This window comes from Trichoplusia ni, chromosome 7 (genome assembly GCF_003590095.1).
Source record: "Trichoplusia ni isolate ovarian cell line Hi5 chromosome 7, tn1, whole genome shotgun sequence".
In the NCBI taxonomy this organism is placed as follows: domain Eukaryota; kingdom Metazoa; phylum Arthropoda; class Insecta; order Lepidoptera; family Noctuidae; genus Trichoplusia; species Trichoplusia ni.
This window is the reverse complement of record NC_039484.1, coordinates 2,429,569-2,448,447: the sequence shown is the minus strand read 5'-3', so window position 1 is coordinate 2,448,447 and position 18,879 is coordinate 2,429,569. Positions and strand designations below refer to the sequence as shown.

The 18,879-nt window shown below is 36.0% G+C and overlaps 1 protein-coding gene across 1 annotated transcript in view; it reads right to left on the bottom strand.

Annotated features, from left to right (window-relative positions):
• Positions 1-2,343: 2,343 nt before the first annotated feature.
• Positions 2,344-18,879, bottom strand: part of LOC113495744 — a 38,788-nt gene continuing 22,252 nt past the window's right edge. The window contains exons 2-4 of the mRNA XM_026874656.1: positions 6,483-6,542; positions 4,771-4,845; positions 2,344-4,692 (exon numbers count right to left, since the gene is read on the bottom strand). Coding sequence (XP_026730457.1) covers positions 3,694-4,692; positions 4,771-4,845; positions 6,483-6,542 — 1,134 coding nt within the window. The 3' untranslated portion in view covers positions 2,344-3,693. The remainder of the gene's footprint in view (positions 4,693-4,770; positions 4,846-6,482; positions 6,543-18,879) is intronic.

The window sequence follows — 18,879 nt, the reverse complement described above, 5'->3', positions numbered from 1 at the left end:
TAGTTGTACAGTGGGTCGTTAACAAGAAAGACAGTCCCACACATTCGCTTTGCATTGGCAGTTTAGATAGCATCAACTTAAAATATCCCGATTGCAATATCTCAAGCTATAAGTTAGGTTATCTATCGACGTGGAATAAGGATTTGTAATCGCAGGATAATCCAGATCAAGGCGCATAACTTGTTGTGATATTGGGGATTGAGGCTTCGATATATTTTGTAAGTTTCACAAGGAGTTTCCAATCGATTTTATGATGGGATTGAACTTTGATTGCTGTTACTTTGACTCGTATAAAAGATTCAAATTGATGACAAGAAATGGCAGAAAGAAGGCGTGAATAGCCTTAATAAATAGTCTACCATTAATAACTTTCGATTTATATTCATACTTAACAATTAATACCAATGAGTATAAATTAAAATCGAAACGCACCAAAAATACCACATTTAAGGGTATTGTATCCAAACGCACATAAGGAATAAGTAATGTGCTCAAGTTCTGTAATAAATCTTAAAAGAATGCTTTGCCCGCTCCCAAAAGGATACTCATGGAAGCATTCACCTTCTATTTTCCTTGTTATTTATGTGCCTATGGTTTATACTAGAACCGCGGGCCAAGAATAAAATGGGTAACTAAAATAAATGGTCCAGCGTTACCATAATCATAGATCCCCAAAGCAAACTGTATAACTTTTTTACCTAATGAAAACGAATGAGAAAAACTAGAAGCCGATACTAAAGGGCGACTATCTTAACTGGCTTTTTATACATAAAAAAACGTATACTGATTCGACTTTAACGATGTGGAAACAAAAAGCCTATATCTAATCTAGAGACGTGAATTATGGGGATCTGTGAATGCAGTCGTCTATTATTGTTCAGAATGTCGGTTCTGTCTTCCATTTACACGTAATTTACATTAAGATGCCTTCGCATTTGCATGCCGGTATAACCTTTTCATAATCGTCACGTCGCTCGGTGGCTCCCAACTTAGCGATTAGCTTAATGGATTTCTCAATTTAATGAAACTCAAACTTTGTAATTGGGTTTTTAAAAGATAGGACGGAATTTACGATTTCTTATTACAGTTTTTTTTTCGTCGGCGACCTATCGATTTTGGAGCGAGTTTATGAATAACCGGTTAAGTGTGAGGCTAACTCGTGACACAGAGTATTCCGTACAATTATGCTAAAGAAAGATGCAAATAAAATTTGACACTAATTCTCAATCTGGTTTTTATTTGTTTTTTTGCGAAATTGCAATTATCAGAGTTTATAAGTTACAGCCTGGTGCCTAACAAAAGAAGTGACGAACCGATAGCGAAGGCTTAATAATTGGGTTTCGTTTAGAACCCTTGGACATGGAATCCAAAACAAAAAAAAAGAGTCCAGAGTCCCGTTATTTGAAAAAGTGGTTAAGAATTTAATCTGGCACGGACAGAACGACAATAGTTGGGGTACCTTGTTTCTGTGGAGCTCAGATCTTTTTGTTTGATCAGGCGTTTGTTGACAACAAATTCGTTGACGTTAATCCCTAGACAATAGCACCGTTTTATCCGGGCCCAGACGGCCCCAACGGTATCCTTTAACCGAAGTTAAATATCAATGTTTGTTTAAAGGACTTTTTTGAAATGATTGATGTTTATTCAAGCGGTAAATCCGGACTAAACCCACGAAGTATTAAAAATTAATACGTCGATATTGATGGGTAATAGTTGTGACATTTATAGGGAACGCATTTGAGCGTTATGAATAAGTTATGAAATATTGGAATTATTTTTATATTACCTTTGCGCATTTTTTACGTAACCAAAAAGGTATAAACGAAACCATATTACTGAGGCACTGTCTGTCTATCACCAGGCTGGACCTCGATAACGGTGACACATATTATGGCGTTTTGTTCAGTTTGCTCTAATATGGTTTTGTTTACGTCTACTTCATTTTCAACGTTCTACATACCTGTTACTACCGCTTCTAAGCTGAAGGTAGAGGCCAGAATTCACCGAAATATGTACTAATGCTAAAGTCTTCGATGCCTTTAAAGTATCATCGTATAAAAACGTAATTGCCCAACACTCGTTTATAAATCGTCAAGAAAGTTCGAGAATGTAATGAAAAAGTTCGGTAATCTCGCTTAAGGTGTCAGAACCGTTCGTTAGCCGTCATTCTTTCCGTCCACTCTAAATTATATAAATTACCAAAGTATTTAGTTTTTATTCAGACGACGTTCTGGCAACTGGAGAAATTCTTTGTGCTGTATTTTGAAACAAAAGATACTCGGAACAATAGAACATCATCTTTTTTTCTCAAAGTTACAATGTCGATAAATTGAAACACGGTTCTAATTTGGCAGACATATTTATTTATACACGTTAAAGATCAGCGTCGTCATTTTATAGCAATTCATTTATTTACAAAATCGAGTGAAGGTACTAATTAATCACAAAAAAATAAATAAATTTAATTAAGCTCCTAACTTACGTCCTACTCGGATTTTGGTTGTCACAGAACCAAAATTTGTTTCAAAATAAAAAATAATTTTGGTCTCTTTTACACTTTTGCACTACGAAACGAAACTTAAGTTATTAAGTACAACGTTGTTTAAAGCCTAACATCAACTTTAAACAAATAATTATGACACTACAATGTGATATAGTAACGTATTACTTGTATGGCTAAGAGATTCAGAAAGACACATTTCGGGGATATGCGAACATTGCGCATCACTTCAAAAACCATGTACTCAGAACAACAAAACCTTAATTCGAAACCTCATTGATACATCCATCCGTAACTTCTACAAATATCTGTCATAGGCCAAGAAAAATATAATTTCTCTGTTATGTTTTTACAATAAATGTTTCCATTATTTACAAATACATACATACATGTTATTGCTGAAGAAGACGTCGTAAAGTTCACTAGAATGAGTAAGAACCTCATCAAAACTATTATCGTAAAATATATCTAATAACTATGTTTTCAATAAACGATAATAAGGACTAGTTGTAAAAATAGTTCTAGATATTCATACCGATTATTCTAATAATCTTGATTGTATGACAGTCAACTACAAAATACGAAACACATCAGCATTATGATAAACGTTCCATAAAAAATATAGGTAGATACTAATGTATGGAACCTACAACACAATACAACTCAATTGTAATTTCGTAATTTTGTAGTAGAACCCAGAATTTACTTAGAAATACAAACGAATTGAAATTGAACATCGAAACCCGGTACACGTATTACAGTTATTTATTTACAAGCAGTATAAATCAAGTTATATTTTAGAAAATTATCATTTAGGTACTATTTTCTTCTTAACATATGTACATAACTATTTTTTCTGGTGTTAACCTTACTGTGTTTCATAAATACATTTATAAGTAGTAACTTTTTAATTTACAATCGCCTAAATCTACGTACAAACAAAATTACACGGGTAATTTTTATTACAGCAGCATTTACATATAGTGTCCAGAGTCCATTACAATTTACAACGTAACAAGTTACACGACATTCCACAATAAATGCAATAACTTTCACTTATTCTCTCATGATGAGTTTTAGAGTATCACAAACAGCACTTCTTTACACCTGAACTACATGTCTATAGGGGTTCGTCCAAATGCTTAGGAACTGAAGATGCGGTCTTCCACCGACAGCATATCGAAGCTGTGACGTCACACGACCACGTCCCGCGGCACCGTGTCATTGGTCGGTGTCTCTGGAACGAGCACCGGCTGGAAACAGTGGGAAGCTGGAGCAAAATCTTCAACAAGTTTTCGCTTTAACACAGAAGAGGAACCAATGTACACGTTAGTACCTGGGAACGTTCCTCGTCGTCTCCGCCTCCATAATATGGCAGCTAGCACAGCCAGTCCAAAGGCAATCATTGCTGACAAGCAGCCCAATACCAATTCAGAATCGGGAGAACGCTCTGGTACTCTCTCTCCTCTCATGGAACTCACCAGAACTGACATCAAGCGATCGCCTTCGCTCACTTGAACATCCTGAACGCTTTCGGTTGAAACACGTTGAGCTCTACTGGTATCAATAGTCATTGTCTCTGACCTCTCGTTGTCGACACCCGGGGTGCGAGAAACTAGTTCTACTTGAATATGATAGATTGTATCGGGCCACAATGATAAAGTGACCCTAGTGGAGTCCGTGAACAAGTTGCCTTTTAGGCCTCCACCGTCCACTTCCCAAGTTACTAAATACACTCCTCGTGCTATTCTAGGCTCCCATGCAATTTCACCAATTACTAGGACCTTTTGATGAATGAGGGAGATTTCTTTAAGAGTCCACTTGTGTTCGTCATGATTAGAAGTGTTTGTATCATGAGCCACCCACGTTTCATCCGGACTGTAGATAGTGACCAGTCCTAATGGATCTACGACGAGTACACGAAGCAGGGCGCCTTCATTATTAGATGGTACTCGTGTGGCTAGCGCTTGTGTTTGTATAATCTGTCGCCAGGGGCCTTCCGCGGCGCGACGCATGACGACGTAGACGAAAGGTGCGGGGCGGGAGGCGGCGCGGGGGGCGGGTGGTGGCCAGCGGGCGAGCGCGCCACTCACACGCATCACCCCTTCGCCCTTTGTGTGGATGACAGGCTGCGTCTGCGACGCGCGCGCCGCTTCCGCGTGGAATTCACATGCAATCTTGCACCCAGGGAACTGTAAATAAAATGAAAGTTAGCCTCGTGTTGTTTTTAAGAGAAAATAATTGATTTTGAAACAAATCTGTCAACTTACACAAATATCTTTCTCGTCGCAGATCGCTCCCCAAACCTGGTAGTTGGACTGCAGCAGTTCACAGTTTTCCCAACACTGCAACAACAAACGTATGTTGTACAAAACCATCACATCACATATTCGTCACAATTAAACTAGTCTTTTGAACTCCTTTGATTTATTATCATGTCGGTCATTACGACAAATGAGAAGTGTGTACTGACGCAGACAAATTTTAAACTTAATGCTCATTCGAGGCAGGCAATGTGTTCAAACGAAATGTTTTTTGTCAAATTAGTATATGTTATCGGTTGGTCGTCTACATCATTGTGGATACACTCGTTTTTCATTACTTTCAAAATTGGGGCGACATCGTTACTGACATATAATCATGCACACTGAGTTATGTAAATAAGCCACTATAACAAATAGACAGGTACAACCAAACGTGTTATTTATTACGTACAGGTACGCAATTATGGGAACTTTGAAATTACTACTGGAGTTTTAAGCTGAATATTTTACGATAGTAATCAAACTGCTATTTGCAAACCACTAAACAGCTAAATGCCATGGCGTTTCAAACTTGACAAACGTTTCGATTTCGAATTTATACAAACGTTTCAAATTTCGAATGCAAGGTATCGTTTCAAATGATCCCAATTTGTTTGTTGCTTCGTAAGCAATACATTAATTTCGTTAATCTCCAGGACAACGGCACATCCAGCCAAATTTGAGCACGCCATCGTTTCGAATGCAGCATTTGTCATTGGAAACGCTCATTAGTTGGAGTTGACGTTAACTTGACGCCCGCTCTCGCCTCGGCAAGCTTTAATAATTATAAGAACGGGCGAACCACGATTATTAATTACTGGTATTGACAAAAGGTAGCGTTGCACAGAGTTCAAGTTTCAAGTGAGAATTTATCGGTTTTAGTTAAGCTCGAATATAAAACTTAACTTTTGCACTTTAGAAATTCGAATAAAACGTAATAAGACCTTGTACATTAAGTTGAAAATAAAGACTAATTGAAAAAGCAGGATTCCACTTAAAATTTAATGGTTTTCAAAAATGAGTGTTGTTAAGTTAACGGCTTTGTCATAAAGTAAGAAAAACGGTTGGACCAAAGATTGAGGAAGCTAAGCTAATGTCAGTGCTTGGTAGTTTACTGTTAGGTTTAACTACGGGTTCTCAGTAAGAAAAACAAGTAAGGTTAGAATAATCATAGGATTGTCTATAAAATCATGCAACTGAAGAATTAATTGCTAAGCCAAAACCAATTAGGAAGAGCTTTACGAGTTTCCTCAATACTAGCATGATGTACAAGTAGAGTCTTAAATTTATTTGTGAGAATACAAGCAGTTGTTGTTAGTAAATTGCTGCCTTCGAGCGTTTGGTGTTTGGAGTTTAGTTCCTGTTTAAAATCAGCTTCTTCTTAAGCCTTATTAAAATATACATAAATGTTGATTGTATGAGTGAGATGTAGCAGCTTTTTGTATTTTCCTGACAGTACCCAATTCACTACCTGTAGTGACAGTATCAAAACCCACTTTATTATACCTTGTAAATTACTATAAAGAATTTATCTTTTTCTTTATTTAATATTCTATATGAACTACATTTTCTTTACCATCCTGAACTCACAGCCAAAAAGTATTAAAACATTAGCTCCTATTAAAAACTATGTATTTGTACCATAAAATTTTTAAAGGGTAGTCCCATCTCCTACTTACCATAAAACAGTCGGGGCCTTGCAAACACGATGACTCCCCGCTAGGCCGCGGCGCCGCGAACTGTGAACAAACATCGAATATGTCACTCCGATCTATATTAAAATACACGTAAATTAATATAAAATCAAGATTTTTATTGTTTCAATTCTTTGAGTAACACAAATTGTATCTTATTTGGACATCTTTCAGAATTGAATTACATTAAATGTAGAGTCGTAAAATCTGTTCAAAATACAATTAAAATTGTATGTGTTTTTAACTAAATGATCGTTATTAAAATCCTTCTGTTACTTTTTTATACACCTTTAAAAACCTGACTACCAACTGAACTTTCCAAAGAAAGATCAGATGTCAAATATTGATACCACGTATTTAATGGGCAACCGAAATCTGACAGCACGTGCTTTGTAGATGTCGTTAGTACGTACAGTAAACTTGTCTGAAACTTTTTATGTATAGAAACTGGCTTCATAGATGCAGATAATGCTTGGGTAATAACACACGCGGTCATAGTTCAAGTTATCCATAAATTCACTTTCCATTCATTCAACGTCTAAGCAAAACTTTAATAGACCTGTCATCCAACCGACAGTCATCCTAAAAAAACTAATGACGCTTAATTGGTATTTTGACATCGCACTTTAGTTCTACCAAACTCAATATAAAAGGGACATTTAATTATTCGACGGAGGACCAATACATTACTCGTTATCTGAACAGTGTTCCGAGAGGGTTTTATGTACGGGCCGAAAAAAAAAGAAAATAAATGTTCGATTCGAGCAACCAGTTTAATGTATTTGATAAAAGTGACGGGCATCTGCTTACCGTCGCCGTCGGCCGGACGGTCGCTTTAATTGCCTGATATGCCAATGGGGCACTGTTGGAACACAGTGCAGTGGCCTAAATGTCAAATATTTTAATGTCGCGCTGAAGAGTTTATGTCGATTGTGACGATTTGTGTGCTTTTAATATTTTGTTTCACGATGAGCTCAAAATGCGTCGTAAATAAAGTGTAATGGCGACTTTTGTGCCAGCTTTCCGTCGTTATAAAAGTGATGAACAAAATTTTATTTAGTAGGAGATTTCCGAATTTATTTATGAGTATTTGAATAGTCAAAACATTCGGCTTTCTTTATTTACTACGCAGTAAACGGTTTTGTAAAATTTCATCAGTCTGTGCAAACACAGTTCTGTGTGAACATTTGTTGATGATGCGTGCTTAGTCTTAATTACTGGCATTAAATGAAACTTTTCCGGATTCCGGATATTTTATTACCATTCCAAAATCTTTGCACAAATCTTTTTAATTTGAAACTTTGCTTCTTTTATTAAGAGAAACAGAAAGTATTCACGTATTCCAAATAACTCATAAAACAATTGCTTTAGAAAGCTAGTAGCGAACAAAGAGTAGCAAAGGAAAATAAAATTACTCTTTTAGGTCACTATCATTGCGGCTAATGATGCCAATCTGTGGCAGAGGCCATCAAACGACTCCGTCCATCCACCCGTTATTAGATGTAATCATCGTAATTTTTCACACAATTTATTTTTTTTCTACCACGATACTATAGCTCAGGAGTGTTATTTCACGTCAACTAATGACGACAAAAAATACACTCGAGATTGAGTGCGCAATGCGCCCACAATAAAAACAACTGGCTATATTTACTACATTCTTATACCAGCCGGCTTTAAAAACAGACCTCATAAATCAAGCGAATTAAAAAGATACCGAGTTGAAGGCACCTCTGATCTACACTCGTAGTTTTACTTTATTTTTGAACTACAAAGTTTTATTAAACAAGAGATAATCAACTTTCGCCTTCCCAAATATGCGAACAACAAACTTTTAACCGTTTCAATTATTACAAGTATTGTATCGCACGAGTTCGCTTCTGAGAGTTCGAAATATGAAAGTTAAACAAAACAAGACGACGTGAATATACTTCGGCAACTGCAAAGGGAAGTGAGTGAATAACGAATGACGGTGATTGAAAACACAGCCCGTCGAGTGGCCTCGTATTTGTGTTAGATGCCGCCGCAGATTACCCTTTTGTTAATCAAACAACGTTTATTGAATATTATTTAATTAATCTTTCGTATTTGACTTCGGATAACGTCTGAAGAAAAACGGATCACTTAAAGATTGGACGCTAGATAAGTATGGAAAGTTTTTAAAATATTGAACCGACTAATAATTTAAAGGAGAACAAAAAAAAAACGACCGATAAACGTCGGAACACGTCCTAATAGTTATTTCGAGTGGAACGGTAATTCCGATAGAAAATTAGGGTTAAAGGATCTATTACATTTTAAAAACAAGCCAGGATGTTGCATACTAACACTTAAGAGTTTACGAAATCCATTAAAGATAATCGTCAATAAGTCAGGCCGGGGGCTGCGGCCGAGCAGGAACTAATCGATCGATGGGCACACACGGTCGTTTACAATCAATCCATCAGCGTTTATGTAACGCGCAACTACCGATGATCTTCATTTATCATTTTGTTTTGTGGGTAGCCAGCGCGCGCTCTTGGGGGTCAAACCAGAGGTCCGTACAAAATAAATGCCAGTGACTTACGAAATATGATATGTAAACAACTTTTTTTTTCTTTAATCTAAAGACACATCTTCGAGATTAATCACTTGTGCAATCGGTAGTATAGAGTTGATTAACTTATGATTTATAACATTGTAATAGTAAAAGATAAATAAATGATAGTTAGGAAATAGAGAAAATAATGAAATTCTTATGAATCTCAAGTATCATCAATTAAATTTAACGTATCAGAAATTGAAATCTTATCGACGTCGACAAACAATGGTGAGAGCGAGATTTCTAACTGGGAAAGAAAAACATTAAACACTTATCAGCTTCTGGAGAAAAGCAAAAACAGTATGAATTATGATTTCGCATAAAGATAAAATACAATCTAAGCTAGCGCCAAACGGCGAATAAAAAAAAAACAAATTAGCTCCGCAGAACAGATTGTAAGAGTTGAGGAGCGGAACAAGAAATAAGGGTTGAAACCTAGAGCCTGATGCGGATTACGATTAAACTGATCGAGCAAAAGAATTTATTGAATACGGCCCGCCGGAGTCAGCCTATTTTTTGTTATTCAGATTCGAATATAATTTAACATGAGTGGTTTTCGTTTGCTGACACTGCCGAACGTAACTCACATTGTGGTCTGCGTCTGACACTTACGTCATTTCTTGGGAAACCTCTAGATACGGTTCGAAGTATTCTGTATTCAAATTGGTGTGGATTCAGTGTTGCCGTTGTAATGAAGACAGAATTGCAAGCTCAGAAAATACTTGTAAGTAATGTTCCGTTCCTGTGCAACCATCAATACGTAATGCAATCCCAGTACAGCTTAATTACATTTCTAGATAAAGTTGCTTGAAACTATAAAACCTTAATACAAATTGTGGGAGTCCACCGAGCAGCTGTGTACTGTGTACCCTTTCCGTACACAAGTTGGTATTTTATTTGATCTGCAGTAGGTAAACTCTATTACCGGTCCGTTTTTACAAGTAGAAATTCAATTTCAGTTCCGTTCGGTTTTAAGTTCTTAGTGGAAACTAGGTTACTCGTTAGTAAAGGGATAAAATAAATAAAATATTTTGAAATTGTGTTTTAACAAACATTTGTGAGGCCCTGAGGATTGTCGCTGAATTTGATGTCTGAAAATCATATCCGAGCATTATTATTTTTTTGTGACATCACACTCACAAAGAGATATTTTAATGAGCAAAACGACAAAAAACAGAACATTCACAAATAAAAACGGCCTTACGTATGAAGCGAATGTGATACTAGAGCATACCGAAGCTAAAAAAGGAAACTTTATGTTTTTAAAATAAAAAAATATGAACATCCATATTTTATATTTTTACGCCGTCTAATTAGTTACACTCTGAGTGTCTTTAACATTTTATAAGAGCATAAGCGCGCGATGTATCGCAGCCATATAGTATCATAATATACGATTAATGAAAAATATGTCCCCAGCGGCAATAAAAGATGGCATCGACATCATTAGGTCCCGGCGAAGATATGAATTTTTCATGAAATATGGACTCGCACAGCCCTCGTACGTCGCTTCGAGTAGAATGGACCGAGGTATCAACATTATTATTTTCATCAGTTCCATCCGTTGAACAACTTTTTGCGATCGACTGACAGACCACAACAATTTTATCTTGCCTTTAGAACAAGCCCATAAAATGTACTTCAAAGTCGTTGGTAAACGTGACATGGAATACATTACTCACTTTTGGAACAAAGCACTTTCAGAACAACTTTCTTGGATAGAACTAAACAAAATAGTTCGAAACAAAAAACGTTAAATGTACACAAAACAAAGTGTTGATCCATTTAGTTATTTTGAACACATCCTGGCAATTTACTTTATTGATGTTATATTATAGCATCATTAAGTTTTTATATCCATTGCCTCTCTGACGGACCGCCTATAATTATGATGATATGAGGCCGCAGTCCTTAAACTATTTTTAAATTACTCGAAGACGATCTAAAATTTGCCCCAGTATTATAAGAATGATGTATATTATGTGGACGATATCATAATTGGTGTACAACAACTAAAATAAATGTAAGGCTTTTAAAACAATCGGTATTTAAAGTATGAAACAACAAAGCCATTAAGGACGCTTTTAAAGTAATCACGTATGGTAATAAAATTGTATGTTAAGCACACGTCTTTCTGAATACAATGTCAAGCATATCTGTATTTGCATCTACTCTGTAATTTTGCGATGATTGCGGAGAAGAGAACACTTTAACAGCTCCACTTGTGTGTATTTAAATAGATACAATGTCGTATCTGTGGTCTGCGAGTCTTTGTAGAAAACAGGATTAAATCAAGCTGCCACTGTCAACCTAACAATGATATAAATGGTCACACACACGTACCAAATTTGATCATGCCGCGAATAAATTAAATGGGAACACAATCAAGGATTAAATTACTGCTTCATTCTGCCTCCCACACGAGCGGGCGTTGCGACACATGTGCGACACATCGCTTGCAGCCGACCGATGCGTGTTATGTATGTAGCTGCCTTAACATATAATATCGTGGCACATTGTGCGGCTCCGCGACCGCATATAAATGCGCTGAGAGCAAATAAAACGGTGCTATAATTTCAAATCATACGGACAGAGAATGGGTGTGGACGGCGCTCTCATTGTGTGGAAATGATGTAACCGCTATTAAAAGTGTGGGCTGTATCCCTTGAATATTTCTTGCAACGAAGACGTCGTAGGGTCATATCGGTATTTTATATCTCACCGGAGACAATAGCATACATTTCCAACAAGAAAACTGGCTCCGTACGTTAAGTGGTCGTAGGCCCGCATTTCAATATTCGCTTCGATCTACCGGTATTGCTCTCTTGGACGATTATGTTATTAAATATTCCAAATCAGATAGAGATCAATGATTTATGATCCGAATGAACGTCTAATGATCGGGAGGTATTATCTCGAAACGCTTTGTTATTTGATTTCTTATCATAAAAATCCTGACTTTTATAGGCACCTTCGTTCTATGTGACAGTTGAAACAACGGCGATAAATTTTAAGACTTTATATAAAATAATATAGCCACTTTTATGGCATAGTAAAACGTTTTTAAATTAAGATCGTCTAAAAACAATATTTCCTTAGCAATATAAAATCACAATCGGCTATAAAAGCGTTTCGATAGCCGTGACAGAAGAATAACTCTTCCCGACAATCCGGTTCGGTAAGCTGTCGAATTGAAATATACACAAAGTCCAATCTTAGGGAATATGTTTCAGGATCAACGAACCTTCTCGCATACCAACAATTACGAACTAATACCAAATCCATTTCGTATCAAATCCTCTAACAGATCACTCCCCTAAAATAAAGATGTGTAAAGGATTAACCAAAAACTACACAACTCTGTTTAGTTTTAGAGAACCCTTTGGTTTAGATGTCCGGACTTTGACTAATTTTGGAACATTTGGAAGATCATAAAACAATACGAGCACGCAATAAACAACGTGTGGGTGTTATAAAAATAGCTTATTACGGAGCTAAACCAGGAGTAGACAAAAAATGTGTTGACAACATCGCTTATGACAGCTTATGAATTCGGATTAATGCAATGTTCGTTAAACCAAATAAGATTTTTCTTCGAAATTCATTCAATTCGAAGGACACTTTTGTTGAGGATAATATGATTCAAGCTATCCCTTTCCAACTTCTGGGAATATTATATGCAGCTATCCTTTTTAGAAGGCTGTCCGTTTTTATAAGACTCAGAAGTTCTGTGAGCCATGCGACAAATGTGCGCATGGTTGCGGTTACTAACGAACCATGATTCAATCGGAATAATCTTTAGTATAAGGCATATTGTGTGAATCCTTTGACCGTGCGTGGGCTTTCATTTGATTGACAAGAAATCATTAATAGATAAAATATGGAACATTTCACTCTTCCTTAAGTTTTATGGGACACGAACGAAATAGATCAAAACATCGATTCCTATTTGTAATTTTATAGACATAATGCATTCTTAGAACTCATTTTAGATAAAGCGGAGTATAATCAAGATTCAAGTTCGAAGGAAATCGTGTAGAATGCAGTCTCGATGCAAGGACCGTTACGAAGCGATATCGGTACCGAATCCGATTGCCGCAATGCGAAAATTATCCGCAACCGTAGAGTACAGTGGAGGCGTAAAGAGGTCTCAGAAATGGTTATGTTTTGCTATGTATCTGATTTAAGTTGTGACGTGTCGTTTATACTGCTTACATTGAGTTAGATGCGATCAGTTTATTCCTATTTTATGGTTATTCTACGTCAAATATAACTGAAATAATGCCAGGAAACTCCAGTATTTTAGCGCTTACGACATTATTTTATTTACATTTCCCGCATTACCGCCGGCGAAATGTTAAACAGGAGTCGCAGCATTTTATTCATGAAACATGTTGTTTCTTTTGTACATATTTAATGAAGTAGCAATTAAAGAAATGTGAGATGGTAATTTAATCGACGCCATTCCGTACACAACAAAAACGTGCGATCAACATTTACACTTCACGTGTAGGTAGGGATTTATAAGAAACTTTAAAAGTAATTTTAATGAAATTCCTGTATATCGTACTCCATGGTCTCTCCACTCCAATATAACTTTATTTCATTGTTAACTATATTACAAATCATATATGGCTCACGAGCGTACTTATCGATCAGAAACGTGAACCATAGAGATATCATTAGTCCGAATGTACAGTTGCACGAAACACTTAGCCTGATCTCACATTCTAAAGGGCACTTCCTTTGATCTGTGCCACCGATGAGAACGGTAACCCATATCAAATCGAATATGATCTCTAATGAGATTAGTGCTACACTTTTTTTAACCAAACTGGGACGAGCTTTTACGAGTGCGTTTACGAGCGGCGGCTGGCCTTAAAATTATCAAAGACCATATTTCAAAAGCATAAAATATGAAGAGCAATTAAAGGGTTCATAACCCGGCGAGTAAATGGCCGCATAGTATTACAAATATTTATGTAGGCGGGCGAGTAAACAGTAGCCTTAAAAGCAAAGACATGCGTTTAATCCAAGACAAACAGGCTGAAAGAATTACAAGAGAGGGACAAACGCCGTAAAGTCCTCTCTTTCCCGTAGGGCAAACAGCAGAGTGCGTGAAGTGAGGTAATCTCTGCTAGGTGTACGATGCTATGTAGACCTATTAAGGCGAGTACCTCCATTCAAAATGTAAATAGCTTACTTAGAAATTCTCTAGAGGATTAAGCTGCAATCTGCATGTGTATGGTAATTTTATACATTGTCATTGAGTTACAATAAAAACGTTTATTTATAATGAAGTGCTTTCACACTACGTGTTCAAACATGTTGCTTTCACAAATTAACTTCGAAGCGTACATAGAAATGCTTAAATTATCTGAGCTTTTACTATTAATGTGATTCAGTAATTAGGAATAGCAAAATATTATTGGCCAAACAAAAATGCTTTCATCTAAAAAAAGAAAAAAATAAAAACTAGAAAGATCTTCGTTCGAAAATGGTATAGTATATGATGACGTCACTAACCCTTAACAAACTAACATCCCGTGCGGCAAAGGTGGGCGTACATCAGACACTTAGGTACTCTAGTTTTGCCGCTAATTGTGACTCCACCTGTTTTAAGCCTCAGCGACTAGGCACAATCTTGTGTTAGCAAGTGGGTAGGGGAGTTGGTATGCCCGTGTGTACATGTCCTTATGAATCATTTATACAATGTATGCCTGCATTGGCTGCTGTGCGTATGAATGTGGAGTTCCATTGAGCTTTGGAATGATTTGCAAAATGGTATCTGATCTATTCGTATTCCGAATGCCAATTACAAAGTAGCCATGATTATGTTGGATGACATGAATGAGAGAATTTAAACCTTATGATAAGTGGTTTAGGTTTTGAATTCTAAAAAGCATATAACATAGCAAACATATCTTACATAATAGTACCTCATTGAGTGACAAATATTTTTATTGCGCCTAAATTTGTGACTATCACATGGACGTCTATGAATTTAAAGCAAGCTTTACGGATTGCATACTAAACAACAAGTATTTATTATAGGTGAACGCGAGCTACAATACATACATAAATTTTCTACATTTACCCAGTTACCGGGTATAAGCAGATCTAACAAGACGAGAAAGCGTACTGTATACTCGGTAACTAGCTAACTTCCAGGCGCTTAATTTATAGCCAATTAAGTTAGTGTTAAGCTAAATAAACTGACATGAAGATAGCACAAGTAACCGTAATACAAAATACTCGCCCCCAGTCGCTTAACACAACCGACAAGTTTGTGTAGGCCCGCGATTAATTCTAAATGCCTGTCGACAAACGAACATTTTAAATAACCCGGTTTATCTTACAGCGAGCTTTGATATTGCGGCACTGATGACAAGAACACGACTATTTGATTTATAATATTAACCACTGAGCTAGAAAGTGCCTCTTGCTATTACAGCTATAGGTCTTGTCTTTCATTATTGCTTATTGAATCGGCTTCCAAATGAGGATTAATAACGATTTATGGACGCAGAAACAGAATGAAACTTTCCATTGCTAAGTCGATTAAATATAGTTCATTTACCATTCATCTGTCGCCGCCCGCATTTGTTCTTCAATCTATGGAATATTGCAATTTATTTTGCTGCGATTGGAAATACAGGTACAGGGAGCTCCAAAGTTTTCCAGCACCCCAAAATCATTTTCCATACAAAGTTTAAAATGACAAAGTTCTCAAAATGCCGAGAAAAAGTGAAGTAAAGAAGCCAGATGCTGCAGACAGTTGGAAACAACTGGCCGGAGTTGCTTTATAAAAAGTTAGCTTTTAAAACCCTCGCTATAAATCAATAGAAAGGAGTTCAGAGGAAGTGGAAGCGTAAGGCGGATATTTACGGTGATGGTATACTCGCTCTACTTGCAACGCGATAAATCTTAGGCCAGCACGCTTTGTAGCTTGACTGTATGGAAGTGCTAATCATTATTGTAATAGAACACGTTGGCCTACAAACGCGAAGCCGAAGATAGGAAGACTAGGGCAACAATTTCCGATGCCTGAGAATATTTATATTCTTTTAATTCAATTTAAATACCAGCGCATACTCCTACTGTATTTTTGTTTACACTTAACAATACATTTTAAAAATAGTCACCTTTTTTCTCTTATCGTAAAAGGAGTTACGTAACGGTGTTCTAAGAAAAGCGAATAACAGCAAGAGTTTCGTCGCTATCGTAACTTTATTCACAATATCATAATATTATTCTTCAGGCGAAGAAAGAACTGCCGCGACCTGTCCATTGTGTGCACAGAATTACGTAAAAATACCAAAGAAAGGGTAATTTTTTTTTATGAGATAAAATCGTCACGCTTCGATTGGTATCCAATTTACTTAGGAGAGGCCGGCGTCCGATGCTACCTGACGCTTTGTCGCGTGGTCACGCCAGCCGAAACCCCGAACATTTTGTAAACGTAATAGCTTCTTATTTATGTTGGTACTTTCAAATTAAAATATTCGAGACGATATCGTGCTCAACAAAAAACTACTGAGAGATGACTTTGATGAGAATAAATTGGATTGCGCTAGCTGGTCGGTTGAACTTAATAGAAATGCAGGTGAGGCATGTAAGCGTGCAAGAGTTAAATGTCAAATGAATTGCGTCATAGATGTGCTGGCTCGGTTATATAAAAGTTTAAGGGGCAAAGGTATAAGCTTACAAAGACTAGACGTTACGTTCAAGATTTATACAGATCTTTTATACTAGCATGGTTATATTTTTCGTGCAAGTATCTACATAGAGACATTTATTTTTTATTTCCATTGTATGAACTCTGCATCAGTAATATCGGAATAAATTAATCCATATCATAGTCATTCAAGCCACAAAAGGATATTATTTAATAATTCAGATCACATAAAAACTCCAATTCTTTTTGATGCTTATAAAATATTCCGTTTGTTTCTATAAACACTTCAAGTATTACCGCGAATACATTTCGAGGCATTGTAAATATTTGTTACGAATTAATGTCCTTGTTTCTAAAACGAATAAACAATTTGAACTGCGCATATAATTAGCGTAACAATACAATTTCTTTTTGAGGATTTTTCATAAATATCGAACAAAGGCTTTCCTTGAGAACATTAAGGGAAACAAAGGGGAAAAAAAGATTATCTACTTACCGCGTCTGACCAGCCACTTAGAGCATAAACGGTACTTAAATCAGCAAAAACAAAAGCCGACTAAGTAAATGGTGTTGCCTAGTGCCAGCACTTTGTACTTATGTAGCTTCTCGGTTATCTATGTTTAGAACTTTATCTGACTAATGCGAAATGGATTTTGGTGTAAGAATATTTATATCTTTTGTTCAGTTAAACTTACAGCTAGCAAGAACAGCTTACGAAAAAACTTATCACAAATAGTTAACGCCATGATCTACTAAAACGACTTTGGATATTTGCGTTAAGGTTTTGATAATCAATTTTAAGTTTTCATGAGTAAAAGCGAACACAACTGAACATAGATTTGAACCTATTGTACCTACTCGTCGCTTATCATTACTTGTATAATTCGCTGAGGGCATTAAAGTGTCATTGGGTGATTAATCAAAGTGCGGAAGCAAGTATGTAACAAAGTCTATCATTAATAGTCATTCTCGGATTTATTTTAACATTTTCTTTATTATAACTGTACATACATACCTTTATTTTAACTGTTTTCGTACCATACTTATATAAATAAAGTAAAACTAAAAATGTTTTCGAATTTTCTTACTAGAATTACTACTTAAATGAGGCGCCCTGAATTTGACATGTTTCACGCATACAAATATCTAAAGGTGCCATCACTGACACGTCAAACTAATCTATTCAATTTCTCGTCACACATTTTAAAGTTAAATCGTTTCGAAGAAGTACAGTGAACAAAAATAATAAATAAAGAATTTCAGATATATAAACTCCCAATGTTGATTAAAAATATCAGTTATGTTGGTGCAGAGAAAGCTTTTGTAGGATTCTGTAGTTCAGACTTGGTATAAATTCCAATTTTTAATAAAATCAATCGACTGGATTTTGCTTTTATCAAAATTTGGAATTTGAAATCTACAACAATATTAATTGTTTTTATTGAATTTGGGAACATTTTAATGTTGATAGTATTCACATACTTTTGCTTCTGACTGTACTATTAGTTACAAATCACTATGCATGCCTCGTCGTATGCAAACTGTGGACAGTCGGGAACTACGTCACACCTCTTGTTAACATTACATGTAGAAACATTTACGTAACGAAATCCTGGTTGTTTTGAAATGGAAATACAGGAATACGTAACGTGTTTTCATTCACACAACGGTGGGATAAAGGTTCAGGGAAATTGAAGTTATGTAATTGTTAATAATAGATTTGTAAACGTGAGAGTTATACCTAGAATTGAGGTACTCATATGAATGATATTTATATTGTGAATAGCAATTAAAGATGTTATTACGTAAAATAAACACATTTAAATACTTTTGTTAATTATTTTAAAACAAACGGAATAAAACTGAAATCGCTAATCCGCAGTGATTTAGCATTGGTATCAATGCTTAAGCCATGTATGGAAAAAGGTTTAATTCAAGCCTAGATGTAAGTTAAGGCTGGTATTTTATGTAGTTTTGACTAACTTTTAAGCTTTCATGGTTCGAACTATTTCATAAACACCGCAAAACTACAAATCAAGACAATTTAATTAAATCGCTTTTATCAAGATTGTTTATTAACTGCAAAAGACCCCAAATAGCATAGTGTATAAACAAGAATTTGG